The 17,852-nt window shown below is 37.1% G+C and overlaps 1 protein-coding gene across 4 annotated transcripts in view; it reads right to left on the minus strand.

The window, feature by feature from the left end:
- arhgef18b (rho/rac guanine nucleotide exchange factor (GEF) 18b) overlaps positions 1 to 17,775 on the minus strand; it is a 34,862-nt gene extending 17,087 nt beyond the window's left edge. The window contains exons 1-10 of one of the 4 annotated variants that reach the window (XM_056758237.1): positions 14,879 to 17,775; positions 10,242 to 10,363; positions 7,904 to 8,322; positions 6,885 to 7,023; positions 6,648 to 6,771; positions 5,650 to 5,701; positions 4,970 to 5,014; positions 4,413 to 4,478; positions 4,217 to 4,328; positions 2,811 to 2,988 (exon numbers count right to left, since the gene is read on the minus strand). In XM_056758237.1, the coding sequence (XP_056614215.1) occupies positions 2,811 to 2,988; positions 4,217 to 4,328; positions 4,413 to 4,478; positions 4,970 to 5,014; positions 5,650 to 5,701; positions 6,648 to 6,771; positions 6,885 to 7,023; positions 7,904 to 8,070 (883 nt within the window). In that variant the 5' untranslated portion in view covers positions 8,071 to 8,322; positions 10,242 to 10,363; positions 14,879 to 17,775. Of the gene's footprint in view, positions 1 to 2,810; positions 2,989 to 4,216; positions 4,329 to 4,412; positions 4,479 to 4,969; positions 5,015 to 5,649; positions 5,702 to 6,647; positions 6,775 to 6,884; positions 7,024 to 7,903; positions 8,323 to 10,241; positions 10,364 to 10,521; positions 11,115 to 14,878 lie in introns of those variants that run through there. The other 3 variants (XM_056758235.1, XM_056758236.1, XM_056758238.1) reach the window with 3 other exon arrangements.
- Between the last annotated feature and the right edge of the window lie 77 nt (positions 17,776 to 17,852).

The raw sequence follows: 17,852 nt of genomic DNA on the forward strand, positions 1-17,852 counted from the left end.
CATCCCTATTTAGACAAGTCAACAAACACCACAGCACTGACACCAAAAATCTTCATGTGACAAAATGAGGTAGTCCATCCAAATATGTTAATGACATTTATTCATCCTTGTGTCATTCAAATCCTGTTTATGTCTGTGAAACACAAAAGAAGATATTTTAAGAAATGTCTTAATGGTTTTGTGTTCACCTAATGGAAGTCAATGGGTGTTCAACATTCTTCAAAATATCTTCTTTTGTGTTCTGCAGAAGAAATAAAGTCAGACAGGTTTGACTGACACACGAGTGAGTAAATGATGAATAATTTCCATTTTGGGGTAAACTATCTCTTTTAGTTTAGCTGGGGGTGAGCGGTCATAGATTCACTGAAGTGAACAGCTACCGCCAGATCCAATTAAAAGCATGTGACTATCCGGAGTCAGACCTACATGCAAAAAAGCAACAAAAAACAAACAGGCACTCAGAATCAGCCTTGAAAAGCCATATAGGAGTAAGAAGAGTGTATTTTAAACCAATGTACATCCATATTCTTCCACAAAATAGACATTCAACAGAAAAAACAGCTAACAAATTACACAAATTGATAACACATTATAAAAGCACACAATAATCTCAAAATGCCTCCTGATGACCATCTCTGATTTAAAATGATTAAATCTAAGCTTATATCTATAAATTAAACAAAAATATAAATATATAGAAATCAGAATATATTAGAAACCAGGGTGACTTTGGTCAATAAGCAATCTCCTGACTAGCAACAATGCAGAACACCCTAGAAACCCCCTAACATCCATTTAAAACACCATAGCAACAACATAGGAACGCACTAACACTAGCTTAGATTTTTGTTATAAAAAAGTTAAAAAGGAACGTTTAAAATAATATAATTATAATAAACTAATACTAATACACGACACGACCTTTTAATACGTAATCAGTGTTGAACCATCTAAATAAAACGACTGCTGACAGACTTTAAACTGAACTGCACTTGATCGCATGTTCATGGCAATAAGCCAAATGAACGTAACGTACCATTAAACACAATAAAAGCCCCAAACTCTGACAAGCCGCCTTAAATCCTCTCAAGTTTCTGACGAAAATCCCAAAAATATCATTTAAACCCAAAGCCGCGCATAACACACGACTGACCTGCTTGACTAGCCAATCCAAACTAAACACAATGGACACCTGACCTCGTACGCAGACACTCTCTAAACTCACTAACTTCACACTATTTTATCGCATTCGTCATATAAACGAGAAAAAAGACACAAAATACACCGGTATGACATAAACAAAGGCAGTGTGTAATGAGTTCAAACGCACGGTAGCGATTTTGTGTGTTTATTAGCTGCGCTAGCTCGCGCTGCAGAAACACCTGTTACACAAACTCACCGTTCCGCGGGAAACGCGCTTATGACGCCGCCGCCGGACGCGTTACGTTTCGGGCCAACGCTTTAAAGATCTTTCAGGGATACCGTGACGCCTGCCTTCGCGGGGACATCACTTTGCAACCTAAAAACCGACTGCAGTTGCGAGAGCAGTGTTTAGATTTGCAGCGAACTGGCGATCGCAGGGGATTGTGGGAGATGCGGCGCATTCCACAGGCTGCTTTACAGATTTAAAGAGACAGTACTTCAATTTCATGCTGGGAAGGGATTTTCTATATTTTGTTTTTGAAGTATATTAATGGTCAGATTTTTTTACTTTAGAAGAAAATAAAAAGAAATATTTCATCTTTGCTTGACTGTTTATTTGTTGTTCTCAGTAAAACATCACTACTGTGGAATGGTTGTGATAAATTGGTTATCGGTTAGGTTCTCACACCTCACGTCTGTGGAAATACATCAGGATGACTTGTTTAGTAAGCAGTGGTGTGCAGACAGTCATGCACAATATTTCCTGTCACCACCAAATGGCCTTACATGTACAGCTGGAGCTGGGTGGCTATGTTTTTGTCACTTTGAATAATAAACAGTTTTGAGAAACTGCCTTGGACCTCCTTTCACTAGAACCCTTACTTCCTGTTTAGACTGTCTTTTGATTGGCTGCCGCATTTCAAGTCGCATACATACCACCTAAAATATGTCACAGTGCAAGTTAAATACGTGACAGCATTTGAACTTTGTACCTAATGGGTCTTAAAATTGAAATATTTCCCCACAGTCTCAAGAGAGGACTTTGTTTTCAGAAACTGAAACTGGTGCCCTGCATAAATTACAAACAAGTTTCACAAATGTAACACAAATATAAAAATCATGCACGAGTGTCTTTCTTCTGCAGAACACAAAAGAAGAGATTTTGAAGGACGTTGATAACCAAACAACATTGACACCCATCGACTTCCATTGTTTGAACACAAAACCACAGAGACATTTCTCTAAATATCTTCTTTTGTGTTACACAGAAGTAAGAGTCAAACACAGGTTTTGAAGCGCCGTGAGGGTGAATAAACGTTGAGAGACTTTTTTATTTTTGGATGAACTGTTGACCAGACAAACATCCTTTTTTAAGTTCCCCAGTCATTAAGAAACCTGGTCTAATCGAAGTAACTCATCCCAGTCCAACCACAGTTCGGCGAAGCACACAAAGCTGCATGCAAAACAACCATAGCTCATGCATTGTTAAACTAGGACACTAAACCCAACTCGCATCTTCTGTTAATGCACTGGTGTTTTGCAAGATTTCCACACACATGCAGTCATCATCACCCAAATTATTGCATCAAACTGTGTTATTTGTGTTCTTGCAGCTGCGGAAGCAGAATGGCGTGAGCGGTGTGTGTTCAGGGTGATGTGTTACTCACTCAAACACTGCAGGCCATGCTTTCGCTGCAGACTCTTGCTGCACAGTGAACACCTCGCCCAGCTGGAAAAGGAGCCGGGCACTAGCTGGTGCCCGCTAACGCTGACACGTCGCACCTTCTTGCACTCTTTGAACTCTTTCTCTGTGTTTTTGTGCTGCTCTTTCTCACGGGTCTTACCCTGAAACGAGAAGCACGAGAGAATATGTGAATAGCTGCATTAGTGTGATTCACACATTGTTGTGTTATATCTTTGTAGAAAACTTTATTTAGATTGACTGTGTGAAAATGTCAAGAACATCCACCTACGATGTGACAAGAAGTTATATTTAGGGCTGTCAAACGATTAACCGCAATTAATCGCATGCAGAATAAAAGTCTGTGTTTACATAGTGTATGTCTGTGTACTGTGCATATTAATTTAGTATTTACATACTAAATAGTAATAGTAATAATAAATAGTAAAATAGTATAGTAAAAAAAAAAGTAATAATTTAGTATATATTTGTACACAACATGTATATATTTAGAAAATGTTAACATGTATTTATTTATATTTGCCAATAATTTAAATTAGATGTAAAAGTTTATTAATATTAAAATTATATATTTGAAAGAAATGCGTTTGTTTTTGGTATTGTTTTTATGAATACAAAATTAAAATGCACAGTACACAGACATACATTATTTTAACCCAAAGTTTTTTTCTGGATGCCATTAATCGTTAATAAATTGACCTCAAAATTTAAAGAAAGAAATGAATGAAACAATGTAACTCAGATTTCGGAACAATAAGGAAATATTTCACAATATTTTAAATTAGTGATATCACGATATATCGCCACCGACAGTAACCGTGATATAAAAACCACAATTAAGGATATTGCGTGAATACTACACAAATGATATCGTAAATAATTGAGGACCTGTTTTAATGTTTTGCTGAAAGAGCCACAATCTATGCAAACACTCTCTTTCATCTTTAAACGCTCGCATTTTAATAGCGATTTGTTGACCAAAAAAGTAGAAAACACAAAATACACAATATTGACTGATAGGATAATTTGTATATGAGAAAAGCATTCATATAGATATTGTGATAATACCGCTACTGTCGTTTTTGTCCGCGATAACCGCGAGTTCAAAATCTAGTATTGTGACAGCTATTGTTTAAGTATTTTGAAAAAAAACATGAAATTATTTAACCAAAATCATTTTAAATACCAAATTAAAAAGTGTCAGGTCTAAAGTTCTTCATAGATTGCACGAGCTAGATGAACTTTTTTATTCTATGAAAGTCGAAGTGTCCAAGAGAAGGGGGAAGTTACAATGGCCAAACGATCACAGCATTGTTTAACAATAATAGGTGTTGAATTTCAGATAAATTGTGTCAAAGTGCGTCTGTTTACTTTGTCTTTGTTGAAGGATCCCGTCATTCGGTTCCTCAGAGAGCTGAGGGTGCGCTTGACTTTGGTCCCTTTTTCTGAACGTTCTGGTCGTTCCTCTTCTTCATCATCGTTTCTACAGTTCACGAAACAAAGTATTCAAAAGATTTGTTTGAATGCAAGATCATAATAATGAAAGTATCACCAAAACAACACTTACTCTTTGGCGAGGAATTCATACCATGTAACATTTCCAGAAAATTCTTTTCTTTCTGTGCTTGAAGTTCTGTGGAAAATCCAGGAGAGATCAGAATTAAATATTACAGCTTTGCCAACATTCATGTCTACGACCTGGAAATGTTCGGAATGGCGTGCTCCCAAACCACACTAGATCATTTTGGATTTTTGCATACTTCAATGCATACTATTTTTCAAAGTGCACTACGTAGTAAGCTAGCATTCCGAACATGCCCTTCTGCTGTTAGAAGCAGCACAGTAATCATGCAAATGTTTCATGACCTCGTGAAAGCATGCCTTGCCTTTCATGCAAGTTTTCGAGTTAAACCAAGGACATCCCAGATTAGCAATAGCCCGAAGTTAAAAAAAATACAGCTCAATGGATAAACACAGAGAATAAATGATTTCATAAGCACAGAAATACACACAAAAGTTTCAAGACAACCAGGTGACAAAACTATGGGCCCCCAAAAGCAAGTTGGCCGGTTCACTGTTAGTACGGACGGTGTACGGCAGGCTTCCCTCACACTGTTTACTTACCCGTGATACTGTTTAAGCTCTTGAAGAACTTTCTGTACCATCAGCCTAAGACAAACAAGACACTCAGGCTAAGTATGTGTGGCAGAAGGGAGGGTACATGGGTTCGGGCTCCCGGCCAAATAAAACCGTCAGCAAAAAAAACTACTTTACACGGTAAGCTGCACCAGAGGATCAACTCCCACATGACATCTCTTCGAACCTTCAACCAGAGAAGTGCTAACACTTTTTGATTCTTTTTTTATGCATCTTTTATCTCTAAGTTAAAATGAAGTTATTTAACATCCTTTTCTTTCATAAGACATGTTTTAATATGAATGTTGTGAAGATAATATCAACATTTTTACATCGTCTGAAATTATTTTCTTTTCCTATCTCTTAAAGTGTCTTGAAATGGTTTGTTTGTTCGATGTGTTCACGTAATTTCTACTAAAACAGGAAGTTAGGGCGTGGCATGTCAAAAGGCTCCTCCCCCATAGTGTTTAGTATACCTCAGAGCGGTATTCATAAGCTAATGTGCAAAACGACGTCAAAATTTTTTGTTGGTGCATATTGTTGGAAATGAGTGGGAGACATTTTGTATGCATCTATCTACGAAACGTGAATTTCGAAAATTTTGATTTCATGGAGACTTTAATGTCTTTCCTTTAACAATAAGCAGTTACATAAATGTGAAGACTTACACGTGACATCGTCCATCCACAGACTGCAGCCCCTCTTCTGTCTCTTGTTCCTCTGAAAATCCAAAGGAACAAAAATCAAAATGATATCTTTCGCTTATAACAACATCCTTTTTAAAAACGGACTGAACAGACAAACATTATACTAAATATTACAATGAAAGTATTATTTTTTAATAAAAAATAAAACCTATTCATATTTAGGGCTGTCACAATATTTTAATAAATAATACAAAATAAATAAAGCTTTTAGGTGAGGTTTCCCGGACAGGGATTAGTTTAAAATAGGACTAGGTCTTGGTTAAATTAGGATATTTAAATTGTTTTTAAAAACATATATTACAAAAAAACTGGAGGGCACTGGAGGGCATCTTAAGACAAAACAATCACACTGATATATTTTAAGATTCAAGGTTCAAGTTAATCCGGGACTAGCCTTAAACCCTGTCCGGGAAACCACCCCTTAATGTTTATTTTGTGTCTTATGTTTTTTGGGCCAAAGAATCACACTTAAAATACCTAAAAGTGTACAGCAAGGTGTAGAGAGTTACGTTATGTTAAGTTGCGTTATGTTACAAAGTGACAACCATATTTAATATATTTTTTCATATTTAAAGTGCGATATCACACAAATTTATTACGATCTCATGAAGTTGCAAATTATGAAGTTTATCTTTAATCTCATTCATACGTTCTAATACGATCTCCTTTCACACTAGTAATGTTTACATTTAGGGGCGTGGCTTCATTATATATTTTCTCCAATAAACGTAGTTTTAAGACTGATTTATTTATTTTTATGGTTGATCACAACGCAAAAATTCATACAAAGTAGCCACGTTGAAATATAGCTATAATTTCCCGTGAGATCAGGCTTGTTTTTATAGATTTCCTCTCTCGGCTCACTGCTGCAGGGATTTATTTGATCACTTGAGCCCATGAGAAACTGTCTCCTGAAATAAAAAAATCTGTTTTTTAGACTATCACAGGGTTTCTCTGACCTCCGGCCTCTCTGGCAGCCTGCTGAGACGTTTCCAGTATGCGAGAGACCCTGTCAGCCTGAGAATTAACTTCAGTGGCGAGAATCTCGGATCTGGAATACACCATCTTTCCTGATGCGGGAGTCTTCTGTTACCAGAAAATAACAGAACTGCGTGAAAATACCATTGATACACGTAGTCAGGGTTGTATAGCTGTGTTTGTGTCGAGATGTTTAACAGTTGTGTGAAGATAGTTACAGCTGTTTCAAGGCTTTCAGTTTCGATGGCACCAGACGTCTCCTCGACTGAACTCTCAGAAAAGGAGGAAGATGGTAAATGGGAACATCGCATCTCTTGTTCCCCATCGCTGTCAATGTCAGTGGTGTCTAAACTGAACCTAAACACAGTCACACAAACAAATATTGCAAATTATATAGAAATAAAAATAGAAACAAATGTGACTGTAATTGTTTGAAAACAGTAAGAGTATGGAGGAGTGAAATTAATGTAGATTGTAACAATTAAATAATCTGGAATTGGGTGCATTTGATGAGAAATGTTTGAGTTCATATTGAGAAATTGCAAACATGACAAATCTGAGCTCAGTTTGAGATCATGTTGGCATCTCTGATGAAATATCTGAGACACAGATGAGACATAACCAAATTTAACCAAATTAGCTCTCCATTTAATCTGAATGATGAATAATTTGTGATTTTTCTTTCTTGTGGGTTCAAACAATCCGGATAGTTCAACCCAAAATTACAATTCTGTCATCATTTACTCACCCTTGTGTTTTGAAGAATGTTGGTAGTTTTCAGTTCTGGGACATCATTGACTACCATAGTGGGAAAAATGCAATGGTAGTCAAAGGTGCACCAAATATCTTGGCTTTCCTTTAATTTTCCAAATATCTCATTTTATGTTCAACAGAACAAAAAAACACAATATTTTTTTCCTACTATAGTACTGGATGATGTCCCAGAATCGAAAATTGCTAACATTCTTCCAAATATCTTTCTTTGTGTTCACATAACAAAGAAATGTATACAGGTCTGAAATAACCTGAGGATGAGTAAATGATGATTTTTCATTTTTGGGCGAACTGTCCTTTTAAAAAGAATACAGGACACGTACACAAAACATTTAGTTACATTGTGATTTATAAAACAATAGAACAAGTAAATGTGATGAACTATACATGTGGTTACACGGGTGAACTTCACACATGGACTAAAATCCCTAACTGTTAGAAATGTGAAAAATAAATGTCAAACCTTCTTCCCAGGTCAATTGGAGACAGTGGCATATCAGAGCTGTGCCTGCGTGACGTGGACATGGACCGGACTAAAATCGGAATGCTCTCTGTTTCTGAATCCTCATCTTGCCCTGGTCCAGGAAAATCCTGGAACTCTGACGTTCTTATAGCAAACAAGCGGTCCATGGTTTCCCCTCCAGGAGAAGATGTGGAGCGAACTAACTGGAACGCTTCAGAATTCAGGTGGAATCTGCTCTCCAGTGTGGAATCCAGTTCACAAACAGACGTGATCAGAACGGGAATCTGTGTTTGCGGGGAGTCAGTGTACACTGTCGATCCGAGCTGCAGATCTCTGAAATACTCTGAATCTTTTAAAGAAGAGCTGAGGTCCAAAAGGTCTTCCCCACTGCTGCAGTCACTTTCAGACAGGAAGTTCCTCTGAAAACAGGAAGTCAGTAAGCAGATGATCACAGGGTGCAGAAATACCCAGGTTCATGACTAATAAAGTGAATCCTGGGTCTGTCTCATGCTAGTGTCGTTCATAGACTTCTCATGTGATGAAAGAGCAATTGTGTACTGTACATGTATGAACACGTTAATTTAAGTGTGCTATTAGTATACTTTGTTTAAAGGGGCCATATGGCGCGATTACGTGTTTTTCTGTGTCTTTAGCATGCTATAAGTTGCCCATGCATGTATTAGACACGCAAAATTGCAACAATTAATGTGTCGGACCTAAAGATGCTTTCTACAGCATTTTTTAACCTTAAATCGTACATACACATTGCATTACATCTAAAACAAACAATAATATTCGTTTTAGCTGTGTCATATGACCCCTTTAAATAAGCGAAAAGAAAGTATGCTTCCAGTCAAATTTTTAGGTAATTCTCAGAAAAGTAGGATAGCACTTTATTTTATAGTCCTGTTTCCATGTACATTTGTACTTATTACAGTAAATACAATAATAACCCTGAACCAACCCCTAAACATAAACTTATACAATGTAGTTACCTTATACTACCCTGTTCTTTCTTAGGTAAGTACACTATAAGTACACAGTAGGTACACATACTGTAAAATAAAGAGCCTTCATGAACCGGCATTGCTGTGAAAAAAACGTTTCATTGAAGTCAATGGATCTGGGAATAACGAACCTTTAAATGTCATGCCCGGCCAATCAGAATCAAGCATTCCAACGAGCCGCGTAATTAGTATAAATGAATACCTCAATAAATAGGAACATAGTAGTATACATGTACCAAGTGCAAGAATTATATAGTAAAAGTAGGATTTCACTTAAAAGAAGACATGCAAATACTGTTTACTTGCAGTATAAAAGTAGTAAACAAGTGGTTTTCTTAGAATATATATTTTTATAATCTAAAATATGTGCTACAATTATTAAAGCATAGATAGGATAAAAATGTAATTGTAAACTACTTGTGTACGCAAAATGTTTAATACTGTTACACTTAAACTATGCTAAAAGTACACTAACAGACATACTTACAAGTATACTTACTACAGTGAGTAGGCTACTTAAAGGGACAGTACACCCAAAAATGAAAATCCTGACATTAATTACTCTTTCCTGTATCTCGGTGGTTAGAGCATGGCGCTGACAGCACCAAGGTCATGGGTTCGAGCCCAGGGATTTCACATACTCAAAAAGAAAATGCATAGTATAATGCAATGTAAGTCGCTTTGGATAAAAGCATCTGCTTAATGTAATTTACTCACCCTCAGGTTCTTCTAATTCCTGTATACATTTCTTTGTGCTGATGAACATGGAGAAATATATTTTGAAGAATGTAAGTAAGCAAGCAGATCTCATCCTCCATTGACTGCCGTATGAGGGCAAATAAATACTATGGGAGTCAATTGGGGATGAGATTTGTTTGGTTACTGACGTTCTTCCTAATATCTTCCTTTGTGTTCTGCATAACAAAGAAATTTATACAGGTTTGGCACAACGTGAACAGATTTTTTTCATTTCTGGATGACCTATCCCTTTAAAATTAAGTACACTTAATAAAATGACCCTGAAGTATCCTTTTTTACTTTTGTAAGAGTTCCAGAATGTAATTAGTCTGCCAAAAAATGCAGTAAAAAATACTGTTAAATATAATTTTATGTTAGCAAATGCATAAAGACCTAATTTTAAATGTTACCAAAAGACCATGCGGAGCGCACTGCAACATGCTAATGCTTAGCAAAACATCTCCATTTCCGTACCACGGAAAGAAAAAAGTCAAACAGTCCAAATTTAGACCGCCAAACCTCGCAACATCACCAAAACGTTAAACTATTCCTAACTCTATTTAACTTGACAACATCATCTTGTTTGTGTTCACCTGTTCCTCAGAAGCTCTGCTGAAGAAGACGTCTTCTGGGATGGAAGCCGGAGATAAAGAAGTGGAGGAACTGGTCGCCGACGGTGGAACAGGTACATGAGGGCATGGCTTACACTCTGATGCTGAAACACAGATGTTTTACCACAAATTTAACCAGAAATACGAGCCTCAAAAGCAAGCTTGTGTTGCTCAGTGGCCTTCCGTGAAACTTATCACAGATGCTGCCACTCGAAGACAAAACAACGTTGACGTTTTATATCTCTTCTGTTTATTGACATACCAGAATCGTGACAGCAGCACAGAGATGCGCTCCAAAATGTCTGTCTCTATCTAGCCTACTGCAGTGCCAGAACTTTCATTCTCTTTCATTGATTGTATATTTCATGACATCATTAAACAATGACACGTTCAGCACAGCCCGGCGGCAGCGAGCCTAAACACGAAAAGGGAATCAGTCGTGAAATGGATGCGTAGGTTTACAGAAGCAAAGATCTGGGTTGTGTTTGATAGCGTCTGTGTCCACAATGGAAGTCAATGGGGGCCAGATACCAACATTCCTCAAAATATCTTCTTTAGTGTTCTGCAGAAGAAAGAAAGTCAAACAGGTTTGAAATGACACAAGGGTGAGTTTCTGTCTACTCTAGAATTATAATAACAATGCTGTGGAGCCTGACAACATCCAGACATCACACCAGAGGGATGACAAAACACTAAACAGAAGCTGATCCATCTCCAGAATGAATGAACAGTACAGTATTTTCAGTCATAAATCATAACAGCGCTGGACGGGCGACAGACTTGGAGAACACGGAGGCTGTTTGTATCCGAATTAGACGCGCGATATGTAAACTATAGCGGCACACTGTGACACTTGTCATGTTCAGATATCCTTTTATGGCCGCCATGTCTTTACTGTATGATCTAATGTGAATACTTAAACAAAGAGGCCTCTCTGGTTTTCCAGGGGGGATCTACAGAAGAAGACCACAGTTAGGTCTTTTAATAAAGCTTCTTATTCGTCCCAGGGCGGATACTTCTTTCAAGTGGATTTCCATTTTGTTGTTTTATATAGTTTTATGTAGTTTAGTTTTCGATCCCATAATTCCCACAAATATGAAAATCCCTTTTTTTGTGTTTAGATATTGTCTGTTTTGTGTACGGCGAGTAGCTGAAACCCTGGTGAAAGCCAAACGTTTGCCAACTGTAAATTGTAGAATTATGATGTCATGCGAGTCTTAAACTCATTCAAGAGGATTATGGGGACGACCACAAAGTTGGACGGGTTCTTCGGTGCGTTACGTTTTGAAGTCATTTAGAGATCCGTGAAATTGCCCTGCGAGAACATGCAAGTGGTTGGAGCTTCAGTTTAACAGATGTTTCTTATTAAACTCAAACTAAAGCAACTAAAAGGATTTATACTGCTATGGGAGTAACATTGATTTAAAGCCTATGCTGAACGACTCAACAAAAATAGGCCTATTTTACAATTGCTGTTTCTTGGTTTCTTGCAGAACGACTACTGTATCTCTTTGCAATGGCTTAACCATAGTGAAAGTGTAGTAATCGTGTTTTTTTGGTGGATTGAGTACCATAACACAGTTCAGTACAAATACTATGATGAAAAGTTCTGTTGGAAAAACAACCATTTGTGATCCCAAGAACGATCGTTTTCAAGGTGCTTTTGCTTATCTAGGAAAGTTTTTCTTAAAGGGCTCATATAGCGCGAATACGTGTTTTTTGGTGTGTTATAAGTTGCCCACGTAAAATTGCAAAAATGAAAGATGCATTCTATCTTAAAGCGAATGGTCAGCCAGATCTGCCTGAAACGCCTCGTGTAACCACACCCCCACAAATCTACGTCAGTTCGTGGTACGATTCGATTAAGACTGCCCAAATGTGTACGCAAGTAAGGTGGGAGACCTGTCAGTACAATTGCTTTGGAACCTGATGTTCCAAATATGGTAAGAGTTACATTTCCGTCACACGCTTGCAGTATTCAACCAATCACTACCCTCTGGTTAACAGGCCAATCATATCACACCTCGCTTTTAAAGCGATGAGCTTTATAAATAATCCCTGTTTCAGAGAGGCGGGGCAAAGAGGAGACACAAAATACAGTATATAAATATGTGGGAAATACAGCATTTTTTAACCTAAGATCTTGTATCCACCTTGCATACATGTAAAACAAACGATAATATTCGTTTTATCCGTGTCATATGACCCCTTTAACAAAATTTGAATGTTAGTTTGTGTTTCCTACACCTAAGTGTATTTATTTATAATCTCCATTCATTTTTGTATTGCATTTACCCCCCACAGTTCTTTGAATGAGCAATACTTTTTGTTTATCAACGCCTTTAAAGTTTCCCGTTTGTGCCGTGGAGACTTTCCCCACTTATTTCCCCTTTCCTGACAATTTTCAGAGATGACATAATCACGCAGTTAACATCAAGTCTGGTTTTGCATGCAAACACACGGTCATGAGCTCAACGTGGAGCGTGTCGCATCCCGTTCGCATGTGACCTCATCTCTTGACCGGCCATCAGCAACAGTCCGTCACATTGTGATGTCAGGATGTTCTTAACCACTGAGTGTTTGCTTGGTGAACAACAAACAGAGCAGCACACCTTCAGCTATTTATAGCTCATGACACCAAAAGTGTGCAACCACACTAGTCACACTTCTGTAGAATAAATGTGTGTTTATGCATGTAAAACTTAATAGACTTTCACAGGCTAAAAATGTCAATTAAAGAAATGGTATCTGATACCACCGCATGGTACTTCTGTACGAAACTGAAAACAAACTATGAAAAGCTTGGAAAAAGATTGAAAAGGAAACAACATGTACCTCTTTTGAAGGACCAACGTTTCATCCAGGAGAACGAGGGCCAGGAGTTGTGGAGAGGCGGATCGGCCATGCGGACTGGAGTTTGTGAGCGAGAGATTGAGACGGCAAGAGCTCCGCAGGCATATGAGAGAAGCAGTGGGGATTAACTAACATATGATTCAAAGTCAAGAGGCTCTCCAGCCTGTTACAGCATGGGGCGGGTGGGAGGGATGGAGGGGCGGAAGAGAAATGGAAGCAACCCAAATTGTGAACATAGGGAACTTTAGGAGAATATTACTTCTAGTTAAGTGCTGTGGTGGTATAAGGTGTGATATTCCAAAAAATTATTATCACAAATTCATAAAAATATGCAGGGTTTTAATACATGCAAAGTCCATGTTTGACCAAAAGTGTGCTGAAACTACGCAGCATTTTTTGATAAGTAATGGTTATGTTTGGTTACAATAACAGTAGTGCCAACCATGTCCGAAAATATCAATTGGTTTTTTAAATCCCGTAGGAACGGAATTATGGAAATGTCAATATGAGGAAGTACTATAAACTATAGTTGTCAATCAATATTTACTGTAATAAAATCGGGTTCATTTTCCATCTAGACAAGCATGCCGAAGTTGATATTTGTTCTGTGTCAGGAATGCACAACAATGATTTTTGCCAATCTCATATATCCTGAGATTTTCCTTTATATATATTATAAATTATTTAATAAATTCTATTTAAAAAAAATATTTTTAATAGTTTATACAGATAAAGGCCGAAAAATCTTAATTTCCTCATTCAGTTTTAAAGATCCAGGGTCTCATCTCCAAATGTATATGGGTCAGAATAAAATCAAACAATAAGTGATACTTTGATTATGATAATGTGCTGTTTTGATAATCGAAATTAAATAAAATATAACATCAAAAATCACTGATGTTTTTTTATTTTTTTTATTTTTTTAAGAGTCGGGCAGAATCCTTTGCAATAAAATTATTTTGTGCATTTAAGATGTTTAAATGTCTAATCAGTATGATAATTCTATTCATATGCAACATTATTTACAATACCTTTGTTATAGTAGAATGGTACGGCATCAACAAAAAACACTATGTAAGGGGAAGGAAGTTGGGAGTGACGTGTGGCATGAGAAGTTCAAGACATGGTACATCAGCTTTGCATTTTCTCAGTTTCACAAAACTATAAAGATATGCTACATCCTCCAAGACAACCCAGCCCTCAAACTGATTCTTTGTATTGTTCCTTGTATCTCGCTTAATCTTTTAAAGAACAAAAAATAAATTTGGACTAAAACCGTAATGTTTAAAGTAACCATGCGTGACCTTGTTTATAAGAATGAAAGTAAACGGTGGCACCTGTCATGCATCAAACGGCACAAACAAGAGTCATGTTGGTTCCTCTTTAAAAAAAACAAGTTCATTTCCAAAACAAAACCAAAAAAGATCTACCCTCTCATTGCAACACACTTAACAATTCCACTGCCTTTCTGCTTACACAGTTCCTTATAAGAAACTTTGACAAAAATGTGAAGCAATAATGGCTGAAAAGCAGCATCAAATATCCAAAAAAGACAACAGAAAGAGCTCACCCATGCTGAAGATATCAATGCTTCACTTAAAACTCAAACTTCACAGCTTATCTGCATTACCAGAAGTCAATGCATTGCTCGGATTCAATTCAAATCCAACATCAGCTTTAGCCATATGGCCTTCTTCTCAATTTTGTCAAAATGAATTGCATTTAAAGATTAATAACATATTCAACAAACAAATGAAACTACTCACCCAAAGAGCTAAAACCGAAAAAAAATATTCTGCAACTAAGACGAAACGGACTGCTTGTTAAAACAGTCGAAAATGAGTAGAGCGCAGTGCTAACCACAGCTTAAAACTAACAACTCGGTTACAACTTCCTCTTCAGACTCAAATACACACTTTGCAACTGCAGACGCATTCAGTGCTGAGAACTACAAAGGTGACACAATAACAACGTAATGGACGGATGTACAATTGAAACTTTAGGAAAACAGTAAACCTCAGAAATGTCTTGCAAGTGCACAGGTCAATTGACATGAAAAACATAAAAACATGTTTAAGCTCTACGACTTTTGAGTAAAGAGGAGGAAAAGCTAAACAGAACCCATAAGCTTGTGGTTGACATGGTGAACCAACCGTATTCAAAAGGTTGCCGAACCAGATGAGAAAAAAGATCTCGGTTTCACCAGGTTAGGAAGAAAAGAGTAGCACTTGAAATGAAAAAAATAATACAAATTTTGATTTGCTTGATTTTTTTTCGGATTTCTAAAGAATTTGTTGGCCTCATTTCCATACAGTAAATATAGGAACCGAATTTGTCCATTTGAAATCGTCCATCCAACAAAACGTCTCGTCAATTCGATACTATATTACAAAGTTGTTAAGTCGTACGAACTTGTACGATCTCATTCGTGCGTTTTCGTAGAATCTGTTTTTTGCGCCAGTGATGGGAGGGGCCTCATTTTTTCTATACCCCCTATTAGTCGTACATTTTGTACGATTCACACTGTACGAATGAATACAAATTAGCCACATCGTAAAATAGTTACGAATTCCTGTGAGATCAGGCTGCCCCTTCGGAATGATTTCAAGTGCAAACTAAAAACAAAACTCCAAAACGTTTCTTTCGTAACAATTTTTTTATTCATAAATTTCATATAAACAGTTAATCGTTGAATAATTTACACACAGAAAGATTTCTTTTCATACCATTCCAACATTAACTGTACACATCACTGCCCGGCTCTCGTTGTGTAACTAAACTGTCAATCAGTAAAAATGAGTTTGTCGTGGCACAGTTTGATCTCGGTCAGATGTTTTTTTGATGTTGTTTGCAAGGACATGAATGTGGTTAACACATGCACAGCAACGGCAATGGCACAAATTCGACCAGCGAGGGGAAATATTTTAGGGGCATTGGTGGTTCATACAGTTTCACTCATACATCGCCTTATGATTCAAAATAATATACATAACGTTTAAAAATATACATCAGTATATTTTTTACATTATAGATAAGCAGATAACAGCTCTGGGGATTGCTTACGTGCACGAAGAACGAATTCAAATAAAACAGAAAAACTATAAAATGTAACGAGGACCAGCAGGGATCAAACAAAACAAGTGAAATGATGAAAGCTAAACTAATAAGATCCATAAGAGTGCTGGCAAACAACGGCAAGCCTTCAAGACCAGCGGCATTTTAATCAAATCTGTGCCTCTTCTGTTCTCATTACCCTATTTGTGTAAGATGTCAATTTTGTTAATTTTTGGTAAACTGTAGCGCAACAACGCAAATAGCATCTGTAAGGAAACGCAGTGGTCTTTTCCGGTTTTCACATTGAAAAACGATTGTTTATTTAAACGGTCACCTTTCTAAATTTAGCATGTAGAGGAATTTTCCGTATTATACAAAGCAAAGGGTAACAATTAACAGATACAAAACGCTGACAAAGGATATGCAATCATTTCTCGGATGGCAAACAAGTAGTTGTACATGAAAACAAACGAAACAACAATGCAAAGGTCGTACAAAGAACATTTGAGGTCAAAAACCGAACGACTTTCATCCGGTCAGTTTCGCCCAATCTGCGAAAGTAAAATCGATGCCTCGAAATCACAGCGTAACATCGTGAACGAACGACACTCCGCTTCCATCGAAAAGAAAGATATATACATTGATAATGTTAACTCCATAATGTACATGAATAGTAAAAGTTTACAGTCGAAAAAGTCACTGAATTTGCCCTTCCTATTCTGACTAAAAAAATAGAAATTAATATCTCTAAGCGTAATACTTTTTCCTTTTTAAAAACAATAAAATACATACAATGCCTTGTGCTCAACCTGGTCTGGTTTTAGCTCGCTGTAGAAAAACGCATTCGGGGCTACTTGCGAAAGTTTAACCAAAACTAGACAGTATTTATCAAAATTATATTTTTTTATCTTTTTGAATTTTTTTACATTGGGAGCTGCCAAAGTTGTCGTTTGGGTAACAGTGAATCTATCCTACAATGCCGAGCGGTTTGTTAGGAACACAATCCAGATCACATCAAAGCAGAGACAAGTTCAGCTTAGTTGAAACTAGAAACAGACAAAAAAAGAAAATCATTCAAATGTACCAATACAGTAAAAGAAAGACGTTTTCAGTACCTATGTTGAAAAAACTTCTCGGTTGTACAATAGAACAACCGAGAGTAAAGAAAAAAATCCGGTACAGGGAGTCTGTTGGCCAGGTTTGGCTTGGAGGATACTTTGGAGGTTTTTGTGCAAGGCACTGTGGATCAAAGCCGTAGATGTGCATATTTTGTCCACCAGGGGGCGATCAATCCATTCCCCGAATTGCAATGCAGAGGCAACGAAAGATGCAACATGCTTTAAAGATGAAGTCAACATCCAAAGGAAGGATTGTTTCTGCAGTTTTCCGTTTGGTTTCACCATCTTAGTTTTTCACGTACATATTGAGCAAGTAGTGGATTTTGATACTCCTCCAAAAAACGAAACCCAAACCTCCTCCCCCTGAGGAAAAAAATATTTTTCTATGGCACATAGGATTGTCCACCAAAAAAAGGAGAGGCAGGTAAAGTCCGTGTGTACTATAAACTATGGCATTGATAGAAAATTTCACAGTAGAAAAACACAGATGCACATGGAAAAAAGACAACATATTGACGAAAATCACATTTGGAGAAAATGAACAAAGAAACAGTGAACAGATTTTCTG

Source organism: Triplophysa dalaica, chromosome 10 (genome assembly GCF_015846415.1).
Source record: "Triplophysa dalaica isolate WHDGS20190420 chromosome 10, ASM1584641v1, whole genome shotgun sequence".
Classification (NCBI taxonomy): Eukaryota; Metazoa; Chordata; class Actinopteri; order Cypriniformes; family Nemacheilidae; genus Triplophysa; species Triplophysa dalaica.